The sequence below is a fragment of the Chanos chanos genome, chromosome 1 (genome assembly GCF_902362185.1).
Source record: "Chanos chanos chromosome 1, fChaCha1.1, whole genome shotgun sequence".
Taxonomy (NCBI): Eukaryota; Metazoa; Chordata; class Actinopteri; order Gonorynchiformes; family Chanidae; genus Chanos; species Chanos chanos.
The window spans coordinates 13,810,522-13,831,103 of NC_044495.1; the positions used below are offsets into that span (position 1 = coordinate 13,810,522).

At 40.3% G+C, this 20,582-nt stretch overlaps 1 protein-coding gene across 1 annotated transcript; it reads left to right on the forward strand.

The window, feature by feature from the left end:
• The first annotated feature begins 1,305 nt into the window (after nucleotides 1–1,305).
• Nucleotides 1,306–19,985, forward strand: ift43 (intraflagellar transport 43 homolog (Chlamydomonas)). Its single transcript, XM_030788451.1, has 9 exons — nucleotides 1,306–1,350; nucleotides 1,763–1,864; nucleotides 8,692–8,762; nucleotides 11,862–11,897; nucleotides 12,567–12,613; nucleotides 17,254–17,326; nucleotides 19,121–19,196; nucleotides 19,417–19,479; nucleotides 19,875–19,985. The coding sequence occupies exons 1-9, from the start codon at nucleotides 1,306–1,308 to the stop codon at nucleotides 19,983–19,985; spliced, it is 624 nt and encodes a 207-aa protein (XP_030644311.1).
• The last annotated feature ends 597 nt before the right edge of the window (nucleotides 19,986–20,582 follow it).

The window sequence follows — 20,582 nt, forward strand, 5'->3', positions numbered from 1 at the left end:
TCATATGTAGGTTAACACAGGGTCAACGGTACAATGAAATGTGTGAGATGAGAGAAACAGGTCAACTCAGCAATAAGAGCACACTAGTCGTAAGAATAATAGTACAGTAAGGGATTTAAATAAATAAAGAGTAAGACACTAAGGAGTAGAATAGAGCAAAACAGGGGATTAAAAAAATAACAGTAGGAGAATAAACTTTGCTGAGTTGAGTCGGAGCTCTTGTCAGTGCAGCCATCTTGCGGCAGCGCAACTTGTCAATACTATAACCCCCCACACACCCTGCACTCTCAAGATTCTGGACTATTAGTCGTTCCAAGAGTTAAAAAGAAGTCTACTGGCAACCAAGCCTTTTCCTGCCGCTCTCCCTTCCTCTTGAATGGTTTACCTACAGAAAGTAGGGAGGCAAACTCTCTTCATACCTTTAAAACCAGACTAAAGACTTATCTATTTTCTCTAACGTATGGATGCTATAATTTTGATTTGACTTTGTTAAGGACATGTAGAGCCCTTTGAGACTTTAAATAGTGATACTGGTCTCTAAATATATTTATATTTAGTTTATAAACTTGTATTATGATTATTATTATCATAAACAATTACTGTCCTGCCACCAGGGGAGTATTCAAAAGTGGGGGTCTGTACTACGAAGCAAGGTAAAGGTAACCTCTGGTTAAGTTAACTCAGAGTAAGTAGTAAACCTCCTAATAGGAGAGCCCTGGCTTCAATCTCCCAGCAAAACAAAGCCACAAGGCTCTTCTGTTAGGAGGTTTACTACTTACTCTGAGTTAACTTAACCAGAAGTTACCTGAATAAGCCAGTTACCTCGCCTCATAGTACAGCCCTAGGGTTTAACGAAAACTCAGAGTTACTTAACTCAGGAATTTAATAGAAGAGCCCTTTGGCTTCATTCTCCTAGCAAAACAAAGCCATAGGGCTCTTCTATTAGGGGGTTTACTACTTGCTTTGAGTTAACTAAGAGTTTTCACTAAACCCGCTTTCTGGAATACCCCCTAGTAGAGCATTACGTATAGTAACAAGTGGTGCCCATACCAATTTAAAAGCGACGTGATTGGAACAGTACGTTGAGTTACTGTCTTATGCATATTAACTAAAAAATATCATTATACACATTTGAAGGCTTCATAACGCAGATGACTGAACTCATCCAAAGACTGTTATACCACACGTGTTGTTGTTCTAACAAGCTCATTCGCTACGCAAGCAGAATCTTCATTTCTATGGTAACAGTTGCTGCGTGACGCGTTCCTTAAATTACAGGAAGTGAGATTCCTCGCGCAGGAAACTATGGACGACAGCCTGCAAATCGGAGATAGTGGATTCACCAAGAATGTAGGTTACCTTGTCTTTGAAATGATGAAAAGATGTAAGCATTGAATGGAAAGTATTTTTGCTTATTCATGATCCAAATACAACATTTGTGCTGAGCTTCTTGCGGATTATTTTGGTTTGGTCAAGTATCTTACTGCGTTGCTAGTTCGTCACTCAATAAGCACCAACATGTCACTTGAGTAATGACTCAGAAACGGCCCAAATTAAAGCACAGCCACCTTTGCATGAATAACGAATTGTTTTGTAAAGCTCCATTAGTTCACTGGATACTATACAATGTAAGATAAATGTAAATGTGTCGGGTCTGAAGACTTACTAAAGATTCGGTTACCTTGGCAACGCAAACATCTCTCTAGCATTGTTAGCGTCGTTACCATTTGACGCTGATTGCACTCAAAATAACGCAATTTAGACCGCAAAATCTGGCAGAAGAGCTCGACAGGGGCCAGAAGCAGTGTCTTCAGATGACTCGCGACATAGGAAAGCCTCCTCCTCAGCCGCTTCGTTGGGTGAGGTAAGATCATATTAAGATACCAATAGCAATTATTACCAGTCGCACCACTTTACTGTAGCAATTAAGTCATAACACCACTGGTTTATATATTTGTCTGTCGACACTGAATGTATGCTGTTTTATCTGCATGAACGAAGGAGGACCAGGACATGGTACAGTTACCATCTACATCTTTGCATGGCTTGGTAGTGCTCTCTTTGCGCATGTTAATGAATAACTTTATACCATTCGGTAAACTTCAAACGTTTCATTGAGTTGTGGACGTCTTTGCAATTTGTTTTGTGATAACCTACTCATTAATTCATATGGTATAAAGTTGTTGTAGTGGAGTTTGTTTTGCAGGGGGTTATATAGGCATCAAGCTATGGGTAGTTATTTAAGTTTGTTTAGTTAGTGCTAAGCGTTATTATTATTATTATTATTATTATTATTATTATTATTACTGTGTTTTTTGAAACATTATTTCTATTATTTTTGTGTGTTTTGCACTGTCTCACAGATGGTATATAAATAGGATGAATGTTTACCTTCTTGTTATTGTGAAAATCTGAATGCTGTAGAAGTAACAAATTGGATGGCAGTGGTGCAGTGGAGGCCTGAGTGTTCAGACCTCAGGCATGACAGCTCACTGCTGATGTGCCTCTGGGGACAGGGTAGTGTGTAGTTGTATGACCTCCAGAGTTGTATGACCTCTGACACAGACAACTGAAAGTCACTCTGGATAAGATGGCCAAATGAACAAAACTGTAACTGATTCAGTACATTAACCACAGCGGATGTTGTTATGTTTATCCACACAAAACAGGTTTAGTGGTCCCAAGAGACTTTACAATGAATAAAAGAGAGAGCTTGGATAATCTCAGATAAAGTTCTGTTCAAGAAACTAATTTTGAAATGGTGCACAATTGTTTCCTTGTTTCTCTTTCTGTATATTACCCTATATTTACAACGGTAGCTGCTAGAATGTATTTTAATCACACGTGTCCTCTTTAAATCTTCTGCACAGTTATTTCAGTTGATAGTAAAGGTGTAACTGTCTCCAAAACCCATAGTTTTAGTATCAATGCCTCACACCTTTTCAGTTTAGTGAGATAAAAAAGAAACGGCAAATATAAGCTACATTTGTCTTTCAGCTGTCAAATTTATGACTTCTGGTGCTTTGCCAAAATGAAATTATTTGTTTGGATGAGAGTTTTGCAATAACAGTTGGCATGTGTGTTGCCTTAGCTTGATGAATAAACAAGAACACATTCCTGTTTTCAAGGCACACGTGGATAAAAAAATGATGCAATCTTGTATTCAGTAGTACTTGTATTAATAGCCCCGTAATAAACCCATACACTGAACTGACAGAGTAATGTAAGGCTTCCACCATCTCTTACCCACTCTGACTTTGTGCCAGAAGTTTGAGAACAGATAGAGGTTGGGACATAATTTGAATACCAGGACAACACACATCACATGAATAACTCTAGTCATTAACATTATAGCTTCACGACACAACCAATAGATTACACTGCAAATATAGGGTAGCATTACCATATTTCAAAACATAGTTTTATATAAATATGGCACATAGTATACCGTGTACCATATATTTTTTGTCTCAGCTATGTTGTTCTGAAGAAAAGTTCCCTCCCAAAACCCACCCCTCCACATGTCATTTTCCTTTTCTTTTTCAGAAATTTATACACTCTCACACACATGCACACTCTCACACACACACAAACAGATTTAAAACCCAGTGGTTGGTGACCCCTCACTCACCAAGTCCCCACCCTTGTTTCCATGGGTAGTCAGTAGCTTTTCCCACAGGCGCGACAGTCCACCTCAGGCAGGCACAGAATGGGCTGCATAGTAATTGGAAAGATCCTGTGGGTAAGAAGAAAGGGACAACCTGCTTGTCCAGGTCAAAGGCAGGAGTGTGGAACTTTAATTGCTCACAGGCCCAGTTTAGTTGTAGAAAAACAAAATAGACCTGTGCTCCTGACCAATATAAACACTATTATAACTAATATAGCCACCTATACCTGATCTACTTATACTTGTCCTTGAACAAACTGTTGTGGTGTCAAGCAGTAGAGTAGTCCCCTTGAACACCCAGATCTCCTGGTCAACCGGTAATTCTGTCCTACACACAACATAGCACCCCTGCTCCCATCATGACCAGTGCTCTTTCTAACAAGACACAGGTGGCAGCAGTTAGTTCACTCGTTGAACTGGCAGTCATTATCATTTTCTGTTTTAAACAAGCATTTCACAGTACTGTGCCAAAGAAGAATTCACTTGAGGCTTTGAGGTTTCATGATTTGCTGTTATACATGTTTTTCTCATGCAGTTTATTTCCTTTGCAGATTGTAAAAAGGAATACTCAGGGACTCTGTCTTACTAGCTGCTCTTTCACATTATCAGAAACTAGACAACTAGCTAGTTGTAATCTGAGACAATAAATTACTATGTTTGTCTGAAATTTATTGTCAGATTTTCTGAAAAGTGTCTTTTACATGTATCTGTTTCTGTTCTTTTAAGTTCTTGATGGTATATTGAGTTGATTAGATTGGCTTGTATTAGGACCATGATGACAGTCTCCAGTAACTGGTCTTGTATGCACAAAGGTGAAGCCTGTTATTGTTAGATGTTAGCACAAATAAAATATGCATATTTACATCTCTCTGCTTTCAGTCACTTGAGGAACTAGAATATAAAGTTTGATCATAAACTTTAAATTTGAATTTGCGTGAGAAGCCAAATCTAGAGCAGTTACAAGAGCCTTCAAAGTCATCATAACAGTAATTGCAACATTTGTAGCAAATATTAGGTTTTACCATTTTGAAATTAAAAACTGTTGTGATAGGTAGCAGTACTGAGGGTTTTTTTAATGTAAGAACTGCAGTATTTATTCTGTTTATAACTGGAGGATGAAATAGAAATAGTAATAAAAGGGGATTAAAAAAGTGTGTGTGTGTGTGTGTGGGGGGGGGGGGGTGGTTGGGGTGGAGTTGATGGTAACTTAAATAACAGTATTAAGTGCTGTTCAGTAGCTCCAACTGAATGCATTATTTGCATGGGTATTTCTATGATTAGGCTATTTGGCTAATGTAAGGTTAGCTAGCCAGTAACTCTATGGTGGTTCACACACAGAGAAGCCCTGGATGAGAAGTGCTGCATATTCAGTTTTATAAGTAGTAGCTATTTAGCTGAATTACCAACTCTCTACCAATCAACATTTACGGTCATTTTCATCAGCCATTAGCCAGTTGAGTTGCCAAGTTGGAGACCTAGCTAGCCAATGTTAGCAATATTGGCAAAAAGGATAGAAATAAATAAATAAATAAATAAATGTACTGTATGGCATGAAAAAGGGGTTCTTGACTCCATTTTTTTATATTAGGATTTGTTACTGAACACCATCTTCACCATCTGTCCTACCAGTAGGTGGCTGTTAAAATTACAAATTTATTGCAACAAGATTGTCAACTTTTTGCTCCACAGACCATGTTATGATGTCCTCTCTTTGGTTTTGTTTCCATGACAAAGTCAATTTTTTTTTTTTTTATCACCAAAGTCTTTTAAAAGTGACTTGTATTGGTATAACTGGCTTACTTCAGAGCATTGGCATCTCTAGTATGGAGGTTTTTACTTTGTCCCCAAGAGCAGAGAGCTGTAAAAAGGCCAGTTTTCCTCTACTTGGAATTCCAGTGATTTTTTTTCTGTAATCTTCCCAAATTAGGCTAACTTGCCTCGTGTAAAACCAAGATTCTCGCGCCCTCAGTGACCTGCCATCTACATGAAATACATTTTTCTGAGGTGTCGTGCGACTGGGCCATGGTTTATTTGGAGTCAAGATAGTCTATTGGTCTATGAGGATATTTTTTAAACCCTTTTTCTGTCCTAAAAATATGCATACCAAAGGTCACATTTTTGACATCCAAGGAAAGCTGAGGCTAGTTTTGGCTGGCTTGATTACTATGAGCTGGACCCAAGTGAACATATAGACTTAACCATACTCCAACTAGTATAGACAATACAACATTTGTGGCAACTGGCTATTAAGACTAATAAACAGTTGTAAAAATTAGGTCAGGGTCATTGTGGTGTTAGCAGAAATTGGGCTGAACTCATGGTTGTGTGACCAGAAAGTCTTTGGAATTCCTGACTGCTGCCATGGCATTGATGACATACCTGTGTAAAAGGTAATCCTCTGTGGAATTTTTATTTGAGAGTTAGGAAGTGGCAGAGGTCAAACAAGACAGGAAACCTGTATGCAACACTGTTTCATTCTCTCACTTATTCTTTTAATTTTTTTATTAAGTGAGCTAGTCAACTAACCTGGCTATTTTCCATGAAGTCTTACCTCAGACCCCGCTATCCCACTAACTCTTTTTTTTATCCCTTTATCTAAGTCTCTTTTGCTCTCACTGTCTCCGTTTATAGTCAGTGATTTGAATGACAAAAAAACAGGGCCTCACATTTAGTATCTTAACATCCCAGATTAATAAACAGTTATTATCTTTGACCCTTTGCACAAGAGACTCTGTAATTCTATCTTTGACTATAGTCATTGACTTACATTGTTCTTCAGGCTTTGCCCTGTTGGGTTCTTTTTCTGTTTACCCTTCTCTTTCCCACTTCTAATTACACACAGCTCACACAGACATCTGTGAACACATTGTAAGGGAGCTGGTTTACTCTGGAGGAGCCGCAGGATATTGATAAGCGGACTCTTGTCATTAATTCAGTCTCCCTTGTTCTTGTTTCAATCCCATTTTTCAGTAATTGCATGAAATTACTTGTTCAACCTTCACCTCCCATCTTAATAGGAACACACAATAGGCTTTCCTCCACCCTCTCTGGCCCTCCTCCCTTCCCCACCATCCCTAAACACTGAAATCCACATTTACAAATTATTGTGCTAAAGGATCCCAGCACCAGAAGATTACTTCCTCTTTCATGTTGAATGTAAAGAAATTCCTTTTGTGGTCTGTGTCCTTTGCAGACCCAATTTGGTAATGAGAAATGTTGTGACCCTTTATCCCCACCCCAAATCCGTTTGTCATTCGCCCACCCTCTTTGCGCTTGGAGGAATTCTGTCATTCAAAAGTTGTGTGTGGTTATTCTCGTGGGCTCAGAAGCACTCCGATCTTTGCCCAATTGACTTATTTTCAGAACTATTTTCAGAATGAAAGAATGAGAGAAAGAGAGTGAGAGGGGTCAGTTTTTCCTGTGAAGCTATTTTGGGTCATACCCTGGCAGCCCTCGAGGCAGTCCTCTGTGTAGTTCCCACACTCTCCCTCCATATGCTGCTCCTTTTTCCAGTTTTCAGCGTCTTTTATTTGTGAGGTATCTGTGGTTTGCATCTATGGTCAAGTAAATCCTCTTAGTAATGTTGTTTATTAAAACATTTAGGAATGTGACTCATCCTGCATTGTCTCACTTAAAAACAATGCACAAAGCCATCTTGATCATCACAGTTTAAATAGGCCATACTTCGTGCTAGTACTGTCTTCAAATAAAGAGAGTGTTTGTCTGCTTAATGCTCTTCTTGTATAACTGGACTGTATGCATATAATTAAAAAAAAACACAAATACTTTAGTGATAATGTTTGATTCAGTGGTACAAATGTAAGGGTCTTGTTACAGTTTTGGAATCAGTGTTGAAAACTTTTGAAGTTGGAGATTGCGTTGAAAGCCATTTAATATAGAATACCAGTGGGCCACTGCATGTTTTGATGATGATTTCCTCTTATATATACTGAATAACCACCAAAAAATGAACCATTGGGAAAAGGGTGATTTATATGTGCCCCTTTAATGACATCACCAACATTTTCCCTTACATGGTTATTTCTCATACATATCCTTCAACATGTTTGCATGAGACCAGCACCTTGGAAAAAAATAACATCAGTATATGAAAAATCTCAGACTGATGTGAGCATAGATATGTTACATCCAGAAAGCATAGAAGTTTGAATATAAACAAGTTTATGTCCGGTTTTGACAAACAGTGTCACCCTTCCATAAAATGAGTTGGTTGTGTTTTTAAGTTTTCTAGAAGGGGTGTCAAGGTACATATATTCACATGAAACTGTTCAGCGTAGGACTCACAGTTTAGTATGTATTGCAAATTGAACAAATTTCTATTGGGTAGTGTATAAAATGATGCTGCAGCTGTGATATAATTTTCATATGAACATCACCTATGACAAAATACAGATTGTACTGTTATACAAAACTCTCGGGGCCTTAAAGTCAAGTGTGTGTTCTCACTTATTTAACATTACCAATACAGCACGCCAAATGCATTTTCAGATTTCAGCAGGTAGTTTTACTTTGGCAAAGCCCAGGTCGCTGTCAGCCATCTTCTCTGGATTGGTGTATGAAATCCATAAGCCAGAGCTTGAAGACCCCCCCCCCCCCCCCCCCCCCCCCCAAAAAAAATTGTTATATGTCCTTTACTCAATAAGAGAGAAGCTTGTGTTTTTGTTCCTCTGTACCAAAAATACACCAAACTGTTACGAATTGTAGTGAAAAGTATGGTATAGGCCTATACCAAACTATGAGTTTTGTGTATTGTTACATCCCTAATTACTGGGTGATTGGGTTCTGTGTTTCATCTCAATTCTTGTAGTAATTATTTTAGGCAAGTTATTGTAATTTTTCCTCATTGTGTTCATCTTGAACCTCAGTGCATGTTTATCTTCCTACATATTAAACACGGCCCCTGCCCAGCCCATGTGCTATCCTTAATAATCAAATGTACATCTGATGACTTCTGAGTTTCTTGTTCATGTTTAGCCATGTATTTTTAATCTCTGCTGTCTCAGGGACCTCCACCTAAACCACCCCGAAGACAGGGAGGGTGGGCTGAGGAGACCACCGGGACCAGCTCTGCCAAGTGAGTATCTCAGATCTGTATGTAAACACACATACAATGTTCTCTGTTAAGAACATAAAACATAAAATGCTAAGATTCTTTAATCGTCCCAGCTGTCAACTTTATGCCATATACAGTTTTTAGTTGTTTTACTCATATTAATAAAACCCAGAACTATAGGAGGAATTTCTGATCCAAAAATTGCTATATAACTAGAGCAGAGGAGCAAAGAGAGAAGCAGTGTTTTAAACAAAACACCAGAGGGTGCTATATTTCAAATAACTGTGTTCCACTGCACACTGAAACAGCTGAGGGCCCTGTGGTTTATCATATATGAATTTTGTATGGTGATTCTTTATCAGGGTTTCAATAATCCACAAACACTGTACTTCAGTTAAGATTCAAAGTAATGTATATATATGTATATGTACACACATATATATACAATATATATGATTTAGTCTCTTCACTCCTTAACTATATGTAAAGCAAGAGGGCAGTATTTGAGATTATTCTAGATTATTCCTTTGGCCATAACACAATGCCTACAGTCTTAATATGTGCTTGGGTATAGAGAACGGAAAAGGCAGTCACTGACACATTGAATTAAAGAATCTTACTCAGTACAATTAATTTGTGCGACTTTCTGTGCCACTAGTACTCAGAGAACAAAATGATACAACCGTTTCTGCCAAGGAAAGGTCAGTGTGTCAGTTCTGCATGTGTGTGTGTGAAAGAGAGAGAGAGAGAGAGAGAGAGAGAGAGAGAGAGCTGTCTCGATTCTCCCTATAAGAGAGTGTGTTGTGGGGATTTGGGAGGGTGAGACTTGTAGGTGTTAGAAGTGTTCTCTATGCATTGATCCTCCTCTTTGAAACTGAGTAAGTAATGGTCCCCTCTGGAACAGACAAGGACTCCCCCTCATGCTCAATGTCACCCCCCCTATGCTCAATCACAACCCCCCCCCCCCCCCCCCCCCCCCCCCACACACACACACACACCAACAGCCCTCGGACTAATCCCTGAGCAGAAATCCTGGGATTTGCCGATCTATCACTCCTAATTGACACTAAATGATGTGTCAGTTTATTGATGAACCTTTGAAGCTGGGTTGTCACAATATATTTTATCCCTAACAACTTTTTCCAGACAGTTTCACCATGTCTATCGCTTAGACTTACATGAGTCTTAATCAAGAGTCCTGTAATGTGTCTTAAACACGGGCTCGACAGGCTCGGACAGGACACACATCAAGGGCAACAAGGTGGGCAGCCGCTGTTACTGCCGCTGCCCCACTTTACTGGAGAGAGTACAAATTTAGAAATGGATGGGCGAACAGGGGAATGCATGAGAACCCTAAGTTAGTACATGCTATTGGATTTCTTGTGAATTTTAAGTAGAACGTGTGATTTTTGGAAAATGTCTATCAATGCTTGTGGAATGCATTTGAATCGATGTAGTGACATTGTGAGATGTTTTTGTCAAGCTGTTATTTCAAGCTGCAGGATTCTTCTGTTTAATTTAAAAATACCAGCCTTCTGTTAGTTCCTGTATGAGAAATAGCAATCTTATTGCCAGATGTATATACTTAATATATTTAATAACTCTATTATTTACCACTATTTGTGGATTCTAGAACTGTGTCAATGGAGCAATGAAGTCCTTAATCTGAAGTCCATAATTTAAAAGCCTCACTGAAACAAACCATGTAAATCATCTTGGTGAAATCAAGGGTTACACTGATGCTGGTATGACATCCTTAAAACACTTGTAATGTAGCATGTGAGTATTAAAGGAGCAGAATTCTGTCTAGGGTTCCTGAGTCATGAGCAGTGTTCTTGACAGCCCCTATTTTCTTAAGGCATGATATATCAACAAAATGTTTTAGGACATTTACAGAGCATTCTGAGAATTTTGGGTACAAAAAATGTATTATGTTTTTAATGTCCTGAAATATTTGGCATTAACTTTACAAGAGCTGACCCACTGTCTTGGGAAAGTTCCATGATAGAAGGAATTAGCTGCAAAGGATAGGATATATATCCATAGGATATATAAATGTTTCGACCCCCCCCCCCCCCGAACTGTTATTTTTGCCTCTTTTTGGAGGGCCCAAGTCTTAATTAGGGGGGGGTCAGACAGCCCCAATCCCCAATGTAATTCGAAGCCTGGAGCCTTGTTTTCCTCTGTAATTTTTAGAGACTTTGTCTATGACTTTAATTAAGGTAGATCTACTGTCAATTTATATCCCCCTTAAGTCTAGTGAATGCTACTATCACACACCTCTTATATTACATATCCTGACACAGAATTGTGCACTGGCCTATATAGAGACAAATACTGTCATAAAATATGGTCTTTCACGAATGACTGAAATTTAATTTATAATTTTTTTTCTGAAAACATATGATATGGTAAATATTTGAGGTATTAAAAATATTTTTCATCATAAAAACAAACAACTGCAAATATTGGCCATTAGAGGGCAGTCCACACAAAGGGAAATGTTCAAGCGGCATGCCACGAGCCACGTTAGGAATGTGAGTACCATGTCCTGAAAAACAGTCAAAAGTAAAAGTGCTCTGTTGGTTAGACTGAGACTCTTAATGTCTTTGTGTTTAACTGTCTAGAGTCTTCTCTCAAAGATATTTTTTCATTTCCTGTCTTACTCTGTGTGAAGAAACCGGTTGCATGCTTCAGTATTAAAGAAAGTCCAAGTGGATAAAAAGTGGTCATAAAACTAAGTCTTCCATTGTAAATATGATAACAGTATTAATGAAACTGGCTGGGAGATGGCTGTATATGTGAGCTGCTAATACACTGTAGTTGCCAAGGCAGTTGTTCAGCATAAACACGAAAGAGTGGAGTCTTCAGTCCTTGAGTTTCTCTCTGTCTCTCTCTGGATTTAATTCAGTTTCATTTAACAAAGGCCATCATATCTTTTTTAAGCTACTGTTGTAAATCTGAATAGCAGTTACCTCCCTATGAACTTTAATACGTGGAACCCAAAGAAAAGCTCATACTCACTTTCTGAATGTAAAGTGTTGTGAGAACAAAGAAGAACAATGAAGGTTAATCTGCTGTGGCTGAAGATTTTAACACTCTGCTCATTTTCTTTCTCAGGTCTGGGAGAAGACAAGCAGCAGAGGAAGTGGAAGAGTAAGTACACCTCTTTGTTCTTTTAAGGAATAAATTCTTTAATTTCTTTTGTTTTATCGCTCCGCATCTTTGATTAAAGAAACTTACATGTTAATAAATAATAACATGACAAAAAGGGGAACAATTGAAATGTTTGTGCCTGTTGCTCTGAGAAGGAGATTACCATTCCCTTAAAATTGTCCTTGGTTTCAACTAATCCTGCCGTTCCAAGAACAATCACTTAGCCTGATTAAAAGACATCATGGGAGAGCTCCCATCACTTTAGCGGAGGTTGGGGGGCAACATGACTGCTTTTCTAAATTCCTCTGCCTCTCCACTGATCCCTACACACTGGAGACATCTGCAGTGTAATATGGAGGCAGAGCAGAGGGCATGGTAGCGATTTTTATTTTTTGTCACTCTTGCAGTGCCATAGCATTGTCCTTTGTTTCTCTGCTGTGCATTTCTTTGTTTGTGTCAGTCAGGACAGGAGGATGGGGAGTTTAGAAACCTAATAAAAATTATTAATATGTATTATTTTAACCGACACCCTTGTCCAGAGTGACTTTTAAAAGTGAATACAGTTAATCGGTAGAATACTGCAAGTCGTTTCTGGAGGCAAAAATTCCCAGAGGGGGTCAGTAAAGTGCTAATGCCTAATTGACACTCTCTCTCGATCTGTTTGTTCAGCCGTCGCCTGAGACCACAGACCCCTCCAAGCTCAGATGATGAGGGAGGTGAGTCTTGTTCACCGTTCCTTAAGACACACTTTACACTATGGTAAGACATGGATAGCAGGTTCCTTACTTGATCTCATACGCATAAACAGCAAAACTGCCATCTAGCTGTGAATTGCATCTGCAGTGTTTTGGAGCGTGTTTGGAATGTGGTTTTGAATGCACGTTTTGACATCAGACGGGGCAAAGGCATAATACTTGAGGACAGGATTTTGAAGACAAATAGCAGCTAACAAATAATTTCTTCTACGAGATTTTTTCTGCTTCAGTACATCAGAGGACACACTGTAGTCATATCATAAGTATTTCTCTCAAACCCTTTTTTAGCTGCCTTTAACAGTGACACATTCACACAGTTGCATAAACGTCAGCCCTGTTTTGTCACTGCTTCAAACACCTACTGAAGGTAATCAAACTTCAAGAGTCATTAGCCTTCATCATCATCATCATCATCATCACTATCACTGTGATGATGACTGTCATACTCATTTTCATGAGCGGGGAACTTTGTACTCTTATACACCTTGAAGTCCACTGGACTCTCTGCAAAGCAACTCTTTCACCTGGAAAAGCACTAAGTATTCCATACTTGAAGTGGCTCTCATTTGGGAATGCAGGGACCACACACCCTAGGGCCCAACGATCACATCAGAAACAATGTCTGGAATTGGTAGAAATTTCAACAAAGCACAGCCTGGATAATTGCTCTATTTTTCTACAAAGCAACAGGGGAGCTAAGAGGTGAAATTGCTTGGGCACAGAGGAAGGATGCCGTGCAGAACCAACCACTCTTCAGTACACAGACCAGGCTCTGTAAGCTCAGGTGTAATTAAGTCTTAGGTCATGTCTAATTATGTTCTGGGCCTGTCAGAGTTATGGCTCAAAACCACCTTTATGAAATGTTAATATTTCATTTTTTTCCCACCCACATAAGCAAAATTGCGTATATACAAAGTAGACCTAAGTTTGCAGTGACTTGGTTTTGAACACTTATGTGATGGTCTTGAACATACACATAGTCACAAGATATGCCTCAAATTTACCTTAATTCAGTTGACATTTGCAGCTGGAATGATAAGGATATTACTGTAAATATGCACATAATTTTTATTTTAGTCAGGAAAGCAACTTTTAATTCACAGTATTGTTATGGACTTGATGTACACAAAGATGCTCTCTCCTTGTTGGGAGTACATAATAGCTTTGGCTCCCTCATATACACACACTCTGCTAACAGGCTCTGAGAGGGTTTGCCATACTGAGAACCTGATGATTTTGGGTCTGCCCCAGTAGATGTAACTGGGAAGCTGATTGCTTTGTGGTGCGAGTGCTCTAACCAGAGTGCTTCAGGCTGTCTGTAAGTAATGGCAGTTACTGAGAGATGGTGTGTAGCTCTTTGAAGGAGTGATTACATCTCTCTCTGCAGGCCCTTCATATCCACTAACTCAAAGCTGAAACAACCTGAAAATCCTACAGTCGCTTACCCACTCAAAACCACCCTTTCAGTCATGAAATTGCATTTTTTACACCAAGGTTAAAGGCCTCACTCAGATGACCGAGCTTAACAAACCCTAGATGTTTATTATGTTTGGCTGATAAATGTATGTAAACCATTTATTTTTAAATTAATTGTACGTTCACGTAACTATTCAAATGCTGATTGACCTTCGTCCAATAAAGGAAATAATTTCTTTGACCACCTACGGACAAAGTGACCTTGATGGACGTCCGGGTAGAGAAGTAAACAGATGTCAGGGCAGTAAATACTCTCGGACCACAGAGAAGTGGCGTCTCCCCTTTTGACACACTTGCCATTTTTCCATTTCAGAAAAAATGTGGTCCGTGTTTGCCGTCTTTCCTGGTCTCCCCTCTTTGACCTAGCATAATAGGCAGCATTGCAACCTCATTTAAAAATGTTGTTCTGTTTTTGGCACTTAGTAATGGTGTTTGCATACAGAGAGAGCCTTAGTCCTCTGTGGCTCACATTTAACTTTGGTAGAATTGTGTTGATAGTGCATTATTTGCTCTGACGTGAGGCGAGGGAAAAAAAAAGAACAAAACAAAACAAAACAAAAAAAAAAAACCCTCAACAACCCAGGAAGCTATTTGCAAAGAGCTGGATGTAGAGGCTTTTTGATGTCATTGCGCTAAGACCATTAAATTTGATTGGAGGTCCGGAGGGGGACGGATTCTGCTGAACGCGCTGCTTTGGAAAACCGAGAGGACAAAGTGTCACCCTGGACCTCATGAATATGAAGCAGTGCTCGTTCGGCGCGTGCCCGCATTTATTTGGATATCAGGAGCGCAGATGAATCTTGTCAGCGGCTAAACGAGGTTGGCATTTTTAATTAGGATTAATTAAAAAACGAGAGAAAAAGGAAAGAAGTTATCAATGTAAGATAAGAGAGAGAGAGAGAGCTTGTTATCAGACATGAGGTGATGGGATTGAAGGGTGGGGTATGTGACATGCTATTGTGAGTCATTCTGTGCCAATTTATTCAGAGCTCTACTTACTCATCCCATTTATTAAATGGACATTCCATATGTCATATGACATATTGATAATTATTGTTCAGTGGTTCATTTTGGTCATATCAAGTTTGTTCCCAGAGCCTATTTTTAACTTTTTTTGTAGGGTTGTCAGGGAGAGTGTATCCAGTGGGCCGTACCTGTGTTGAGAGGGATAAAATGACATTGCCATTCAGGTCCCTGTGAACATGGGCCACTCCTTCTCAAATCACACATCAGGACACCCACCATTTCACAATGTTCTCAAATAAATCGTATAGTTACAGACAGGGAGGCTTTCCTGTAACATTATTCTGTAAAAATAGCTTTTGATTTGAGAAAAATGAAGCAAAGTGATTGCACACAACGTGAATACTTTGATTACATAGGAATAGCAAAATGTTCTTGTAAAACAGTTTCCAATTTTAATATAGTTTCCACATGAACACCCCAAACTCTCGCCACGTCCGGCTCAATGTACCAAAGGCAACATTAATTCTCTGTGATGATCCGATAATATGAAGCTGCAGCTCAGTGATCGTATTTTTCCTCATTGAGTCTCATTGAATCCATTTGGGATGCAATCAGTTATTTTCATTTTTTACAACTGGGAGTAAATACTTCTGATTTTTTCTGCTCTATGGATGAAATGTTGCATTCATTTTTTTGTAATTTATGCCTTACCAGTCATGTCCTTATGCATCTGTATGTCTCTTGCCCCTTTTTGAAACAAAAGTCCATCCAAAAAGAGAAAGGGTTGAGGGGGTTGGGGGTAGGTAAAAAATCTGTGAAAGTTCGCCCCGTCCTTCTTTGGGAGTGGCGCCACGCTCTGTCCTGTTGAGTTTTGCCAATTAAAGTGAGTTCCCACTGTTTTGAACGGCGGGCAGCCGGCGCGTGGCACTGCGGTTCCTGCCAGGGCGCGCCGTGACTTCCGACCCCACACAGATGGGCTCGCAGGCAGGCCGGCACGCCTGGAGCCCGGCCCAGCCAGAAAATGGACACGGAGGTCGCCGATCCGGCCCGAAGGGTCCTAGGGGTGGTCACTGCTGACAGGGTCCAAATGCTGGAGTGGAGGGTGGTGGGGATTGCAGAGGGTGGATGGAGGGCTGTATGGATGGCTGAGGGGTGTGGAGGGGGGGTAAAGGAGGCAGCATTCCGGGGAGCCCCTGGCCAGAACTCCGACTCACAGCAGGAAGAGATGCCGCCTCACTTGCTGAATATTCATGCCCGCCTGGTCACTGTGACAGGGGGCAGCTCGAAAGAGGATGTCAGATAGACAGAGAGAGAAAGAGAGAGAGAGAGAGAGAGAGAGAGAGAAGGAATAGGAAGAGGAGGGTGAGAATCAGATGCCAATTTACACACAACATAAACAAAACAAACAAAGAAGACAGACGGCATCTGTGACGCCCCGTGATTCAGGGGATGTGAGATATGTAGCAGCTTTCAGTAACACTTAGCAGAAGCAAACAGCATATGGAGCAGCTCATTCCCTGCAGTCTGATATTCTACAATAAAGTTCCTTCATGCTGTAACTTTGGGTGAAAGCTCAAGCTTTAAAAAATGATTAAGAGTCTCCTCTGCATCCTTTTGTGACTTAAACAGCTTGTCAGGTTTTTTGTTTTCTTACACTCTCATCAGTTAGAAGGCAGTGTTCCAAGCTGAAAGTATATACAGTACATTCATATGAAGCTCATATAAACTACCTATAATTTATTAAAAAAAAAAATAATAGTAATTTTAGTGGAGAAGAAAACCTCTTCTAAGTTAATGAAGTGTTTTCAGAAGTAAACAAATGACTGCTATTATGTGTTTTTTCAAACAAGGCTAACTTAGAGGTATTGGAAATCTGGAAAGTTTCTTTAATTCTGAACTGCTTATTCATGTTTAGCTGTCAAAGACTGGTCATCACATTGCCTCATGTTAAGATATGTCATTCAGCTCTCACATTTAGGCTGACTGTGCAATCACATTGCATTAGCCTTAGCTGCAGTGTCAAAACTAGAAATATCATCATCGTTCTAGCAAATTACAGGATAGCGTTACCTACGTAATATTGACTTTGTTTGTGTGTGTGTGTGTGTGTGTGTGTGTGTGTGTGTGTGTGCGCGCACGTGTGCGCACATATGTTTTAGACATTCCAGTGATTCCAGACCTAGAGGATGTGCAGGAGGAGGACCTTACCATGCAAGTGGCAGCTCCTCCCAGGTACCCATTCCAACATTGCACCATCTGACTCACCCACCATTATTACACCATCTGACTCACCCACCAATACTACACCATCTGACTCACCCACCAACACTACACCGTCTGACTCACCCACCATTATTACACCATCTGACTCACCCACCAACACTACACCATCTGAGTCACCCACCAACACTACACCATCTGACTCATCCACCAACACTACACAATCTGACTCATCCACCAACACTACACCATCTGACTCATCCACCAACACTACACCATCTGACTCACCCACCAATACTACACCATCTGACTCACCCACCAACACTGCACCATCTGACTCATCCACCAACACTACACCATCTGACTCACCCACCAACACTACACCATCTGACTCACCCACCAATACTACACCATCTGACTCACCCACCAACACTGCACCATCTGACTCATCCACCAACACTACACCATCTGACTCACCCACCAACACCTATACCATCTGACTCACCCACCATTATTACACCATCTGACTCACCCACCAACACTACACCATCTGAGTCACCCACCAACACTACACCATCTGACTCATCCACCAACACTACACCATCTGACTCATCCACCAACACTACACCATCTGACTCACCCACCAACACTACACCATCTGACTCACCCACCAACACTGCACCATCTGACTCATCCACCAACACTGCACCATCTGACTCATCCACCAACACTACACCATCTGACTCACCCACCAACACTACACCATCTGACTCACCCACCAGTACTACACCATCTGACTCATCCACCATTATTACACCATCTGACTCACCCACCAACACTGCACCATCTGATCTGACTCGTCCACCAACACTGCACCATCTGACTCACCCACAAACACTACACCATCTAACTCATCCACCAACACTACACCATCTGACTCACCCACCAACACTACACCATCTCACTCACCCACCAACACTACACCATCTGACTCACCCACCAGCACTATACCATCTCACTTATCCGCCAACATTTCGCCATCTGACTCACCCACACCATCTGACTCACCCATCAACACTACACCATCTGACTCACCCACCGATGCTATTCCACACGATTCATGGGCACAGGTAGAGCAAAGTAGCCTCAAGTCCCAACTGTAGAGGGGCTGGAGGGTGGAGAGCTTTCAAAGCAAGGTAAGCTATTTGTCTGGGTACTCTGTTATCTATTTCTCTCTCTCTCTCTCTCTCTCTGAGATAGTGTCCTCACTGAGCTCTTGACTGCCCAGTGTAGCCCATCATGTGGTACAAGTAACACTGACATGAATGACTGGGCCTATCTACTTTTACACATCCCTTTCTTCTGTTTACAGAGACAAGATCAACAACGCGGTTTACACTCATCTTCTGCTCACTGGCACTTTGTTTATTCAACACTTCAGGACCCAGTTGTCAATGATAACTTGTTTTCCATTGTGTTTATAATATTACTGTATAGTGCTTGAACAGTGCTTGAAATTTTAGAAATTTCAAGCACTGTTCAGACTAATTTGATGGCTTTTTGATAGCACTGCTATGGTATACATATATGTTTTGGCAGGCATACTGTCTTCTATGTTTTTTATTGGTAGGTTGTTGGACGGTGTTGCTAATGATTGAGAATGAGCTCATTCAGAAAGTGTCATGAACATAATCCATGCTGAAGTTAATTTAATGAGTCAGTATTTATCTAATACTGTTTTAGCTGAGTCTAGATTTCTCTCTCTCTCTCTCTTTCTCTCTCTCTCTCTCTCTCTCTCTCTCTCAGTATACAGGTGAACAGAGTGATGACCTATAAAGACTTGGACAATGATCTCATGAAGTATTCTGCATTTCAGACTCTGGTAAAAGAGTTAGATTCTGCTCTTAACAACATTACCCAATCAATAAATTATAACACAATGTGAAACTGTGTTTTCTTTAAACACACTGGAATATTGCCACCACAGTGTTGCTCATGACTCCGCTAACTACTCCATTTCAAATATCCCATGAGAGGAGAGGGCTTTACCCCAGGCATTACTGAATCAGGTAATAATATATGTGGTGTGTTTTTGTGCCCAGGATGGAGAGATTGACCTGAAACTCCTCACCAAGGTTTTAGCACCAGAGCAGGAGGTTAGAGAGGTGAGTGGGGCTTTAGATCTCTCTCTCTCTCTCTCTCTCTCGCTCTCTCTCTCTCTTTCTCTCAAGGGCTGTCCAGTTCTCTCTGGGGCACAAAAGGGGGTCAGTGCTACATCTCAGAGGTAATTAAGATTTATGAACTGTGAACAAGTGTGGTCTACCATACTCTATCTATATCGCTCTCTCTCTCTCTCTCTCTCTCTGCCTCTGTTCTGCTTTCCAAGGTCTTCTCAATCAATGTATCTCTCTTTGCCAGTCTCTCTCTTTCTTTCTTTCTTTCTTTCTCTCTTTCTTTCTTCTTTTCTTTCTTTCTGTTTGTCTGTCTGTCTGTCTTTCTCCCTGTCTGTCTGTCTCTCTCTCTCTATCTCATTGCCTCATTTCTCCTCCTCTCTGTACAGGAGGATGTTGGCTGGGACTGGGATCGTTTATTTACAGAGGTGTCCTCAGAACTCCAGATGGAATGGGAGCAAGGAGAGCGAGAGGAACACTCACCACTTCCTGTGTCCTGAAGATCCATCACTCTCACCCTACTCTCTGTATCTACCCATAGCTTTTCTAACAGAGGATTTCACCTTGCAGACTATTTTATATATCATGTCATATAATTGTTCATATTGAATGCTATTTATGTGACTATGTGAGGTACTCTGACAGTATAATGAGGACTTTTGATAATAAAAAGTTGAAATAAGCTTATTGGAAAATTGTCTTGTCATATTGCTACCTTTTGTAGTGTTTGTGAGGAAAAACAGCATCATCAAATGTTTCATTTTAGGATCTGGAATTAGCCAATGAAATAGTTACATTATTGTTCAGAGAACTCTCCTGCATTGTCCTGAGGTAAACTTCATGTAATGTCCAGTGATAAGTCCAAGGTTAAGCTTAAATCCAGCAGATTGGCTTCAAATGAACTTTGCACATCAGAGGAACAGAACCTTATCATTATTGACCAAGCCATCGACTTTATCTCTCTCTGCTCTACACCAAAGCTCTTTCTTTTTTTTTCTCCACAATTATCTCAAACACATGGAGCTGTGTTCATATTGACACCAGCAGGATTAACATAATCAACCGTTTGTACTTGATCTGAAAACCTAACTGGAATC

What these genes read in the sequence shown, in the direction of transcription:
- ift43 (XM_030788451.1), top strand. Translation starts at nt 1,306, where the DNA reads ATGGACGACAGCCTGCAAATCGGAGATAGTGGATTCACCAAGAAT. An exon ending in GCAGCAGAGGAAGTGGAAGA is followed by an intron (nt 11,898 to 12,566) that starts GTAAGTACACCT and finishes CTGTTTGTTCAG; the next exon opens with CCGTCGCCTGAGACCACAGA. An exon ending in CAGAGCAGGAGGTTAGAGAG is followed by an intron (nt 19,480 to 19,874) that starts GTGAGTGGGGCT and finishes CTCTCTGTACAG; the next exon opens with GAGGATGTTGGCTGGGACTG.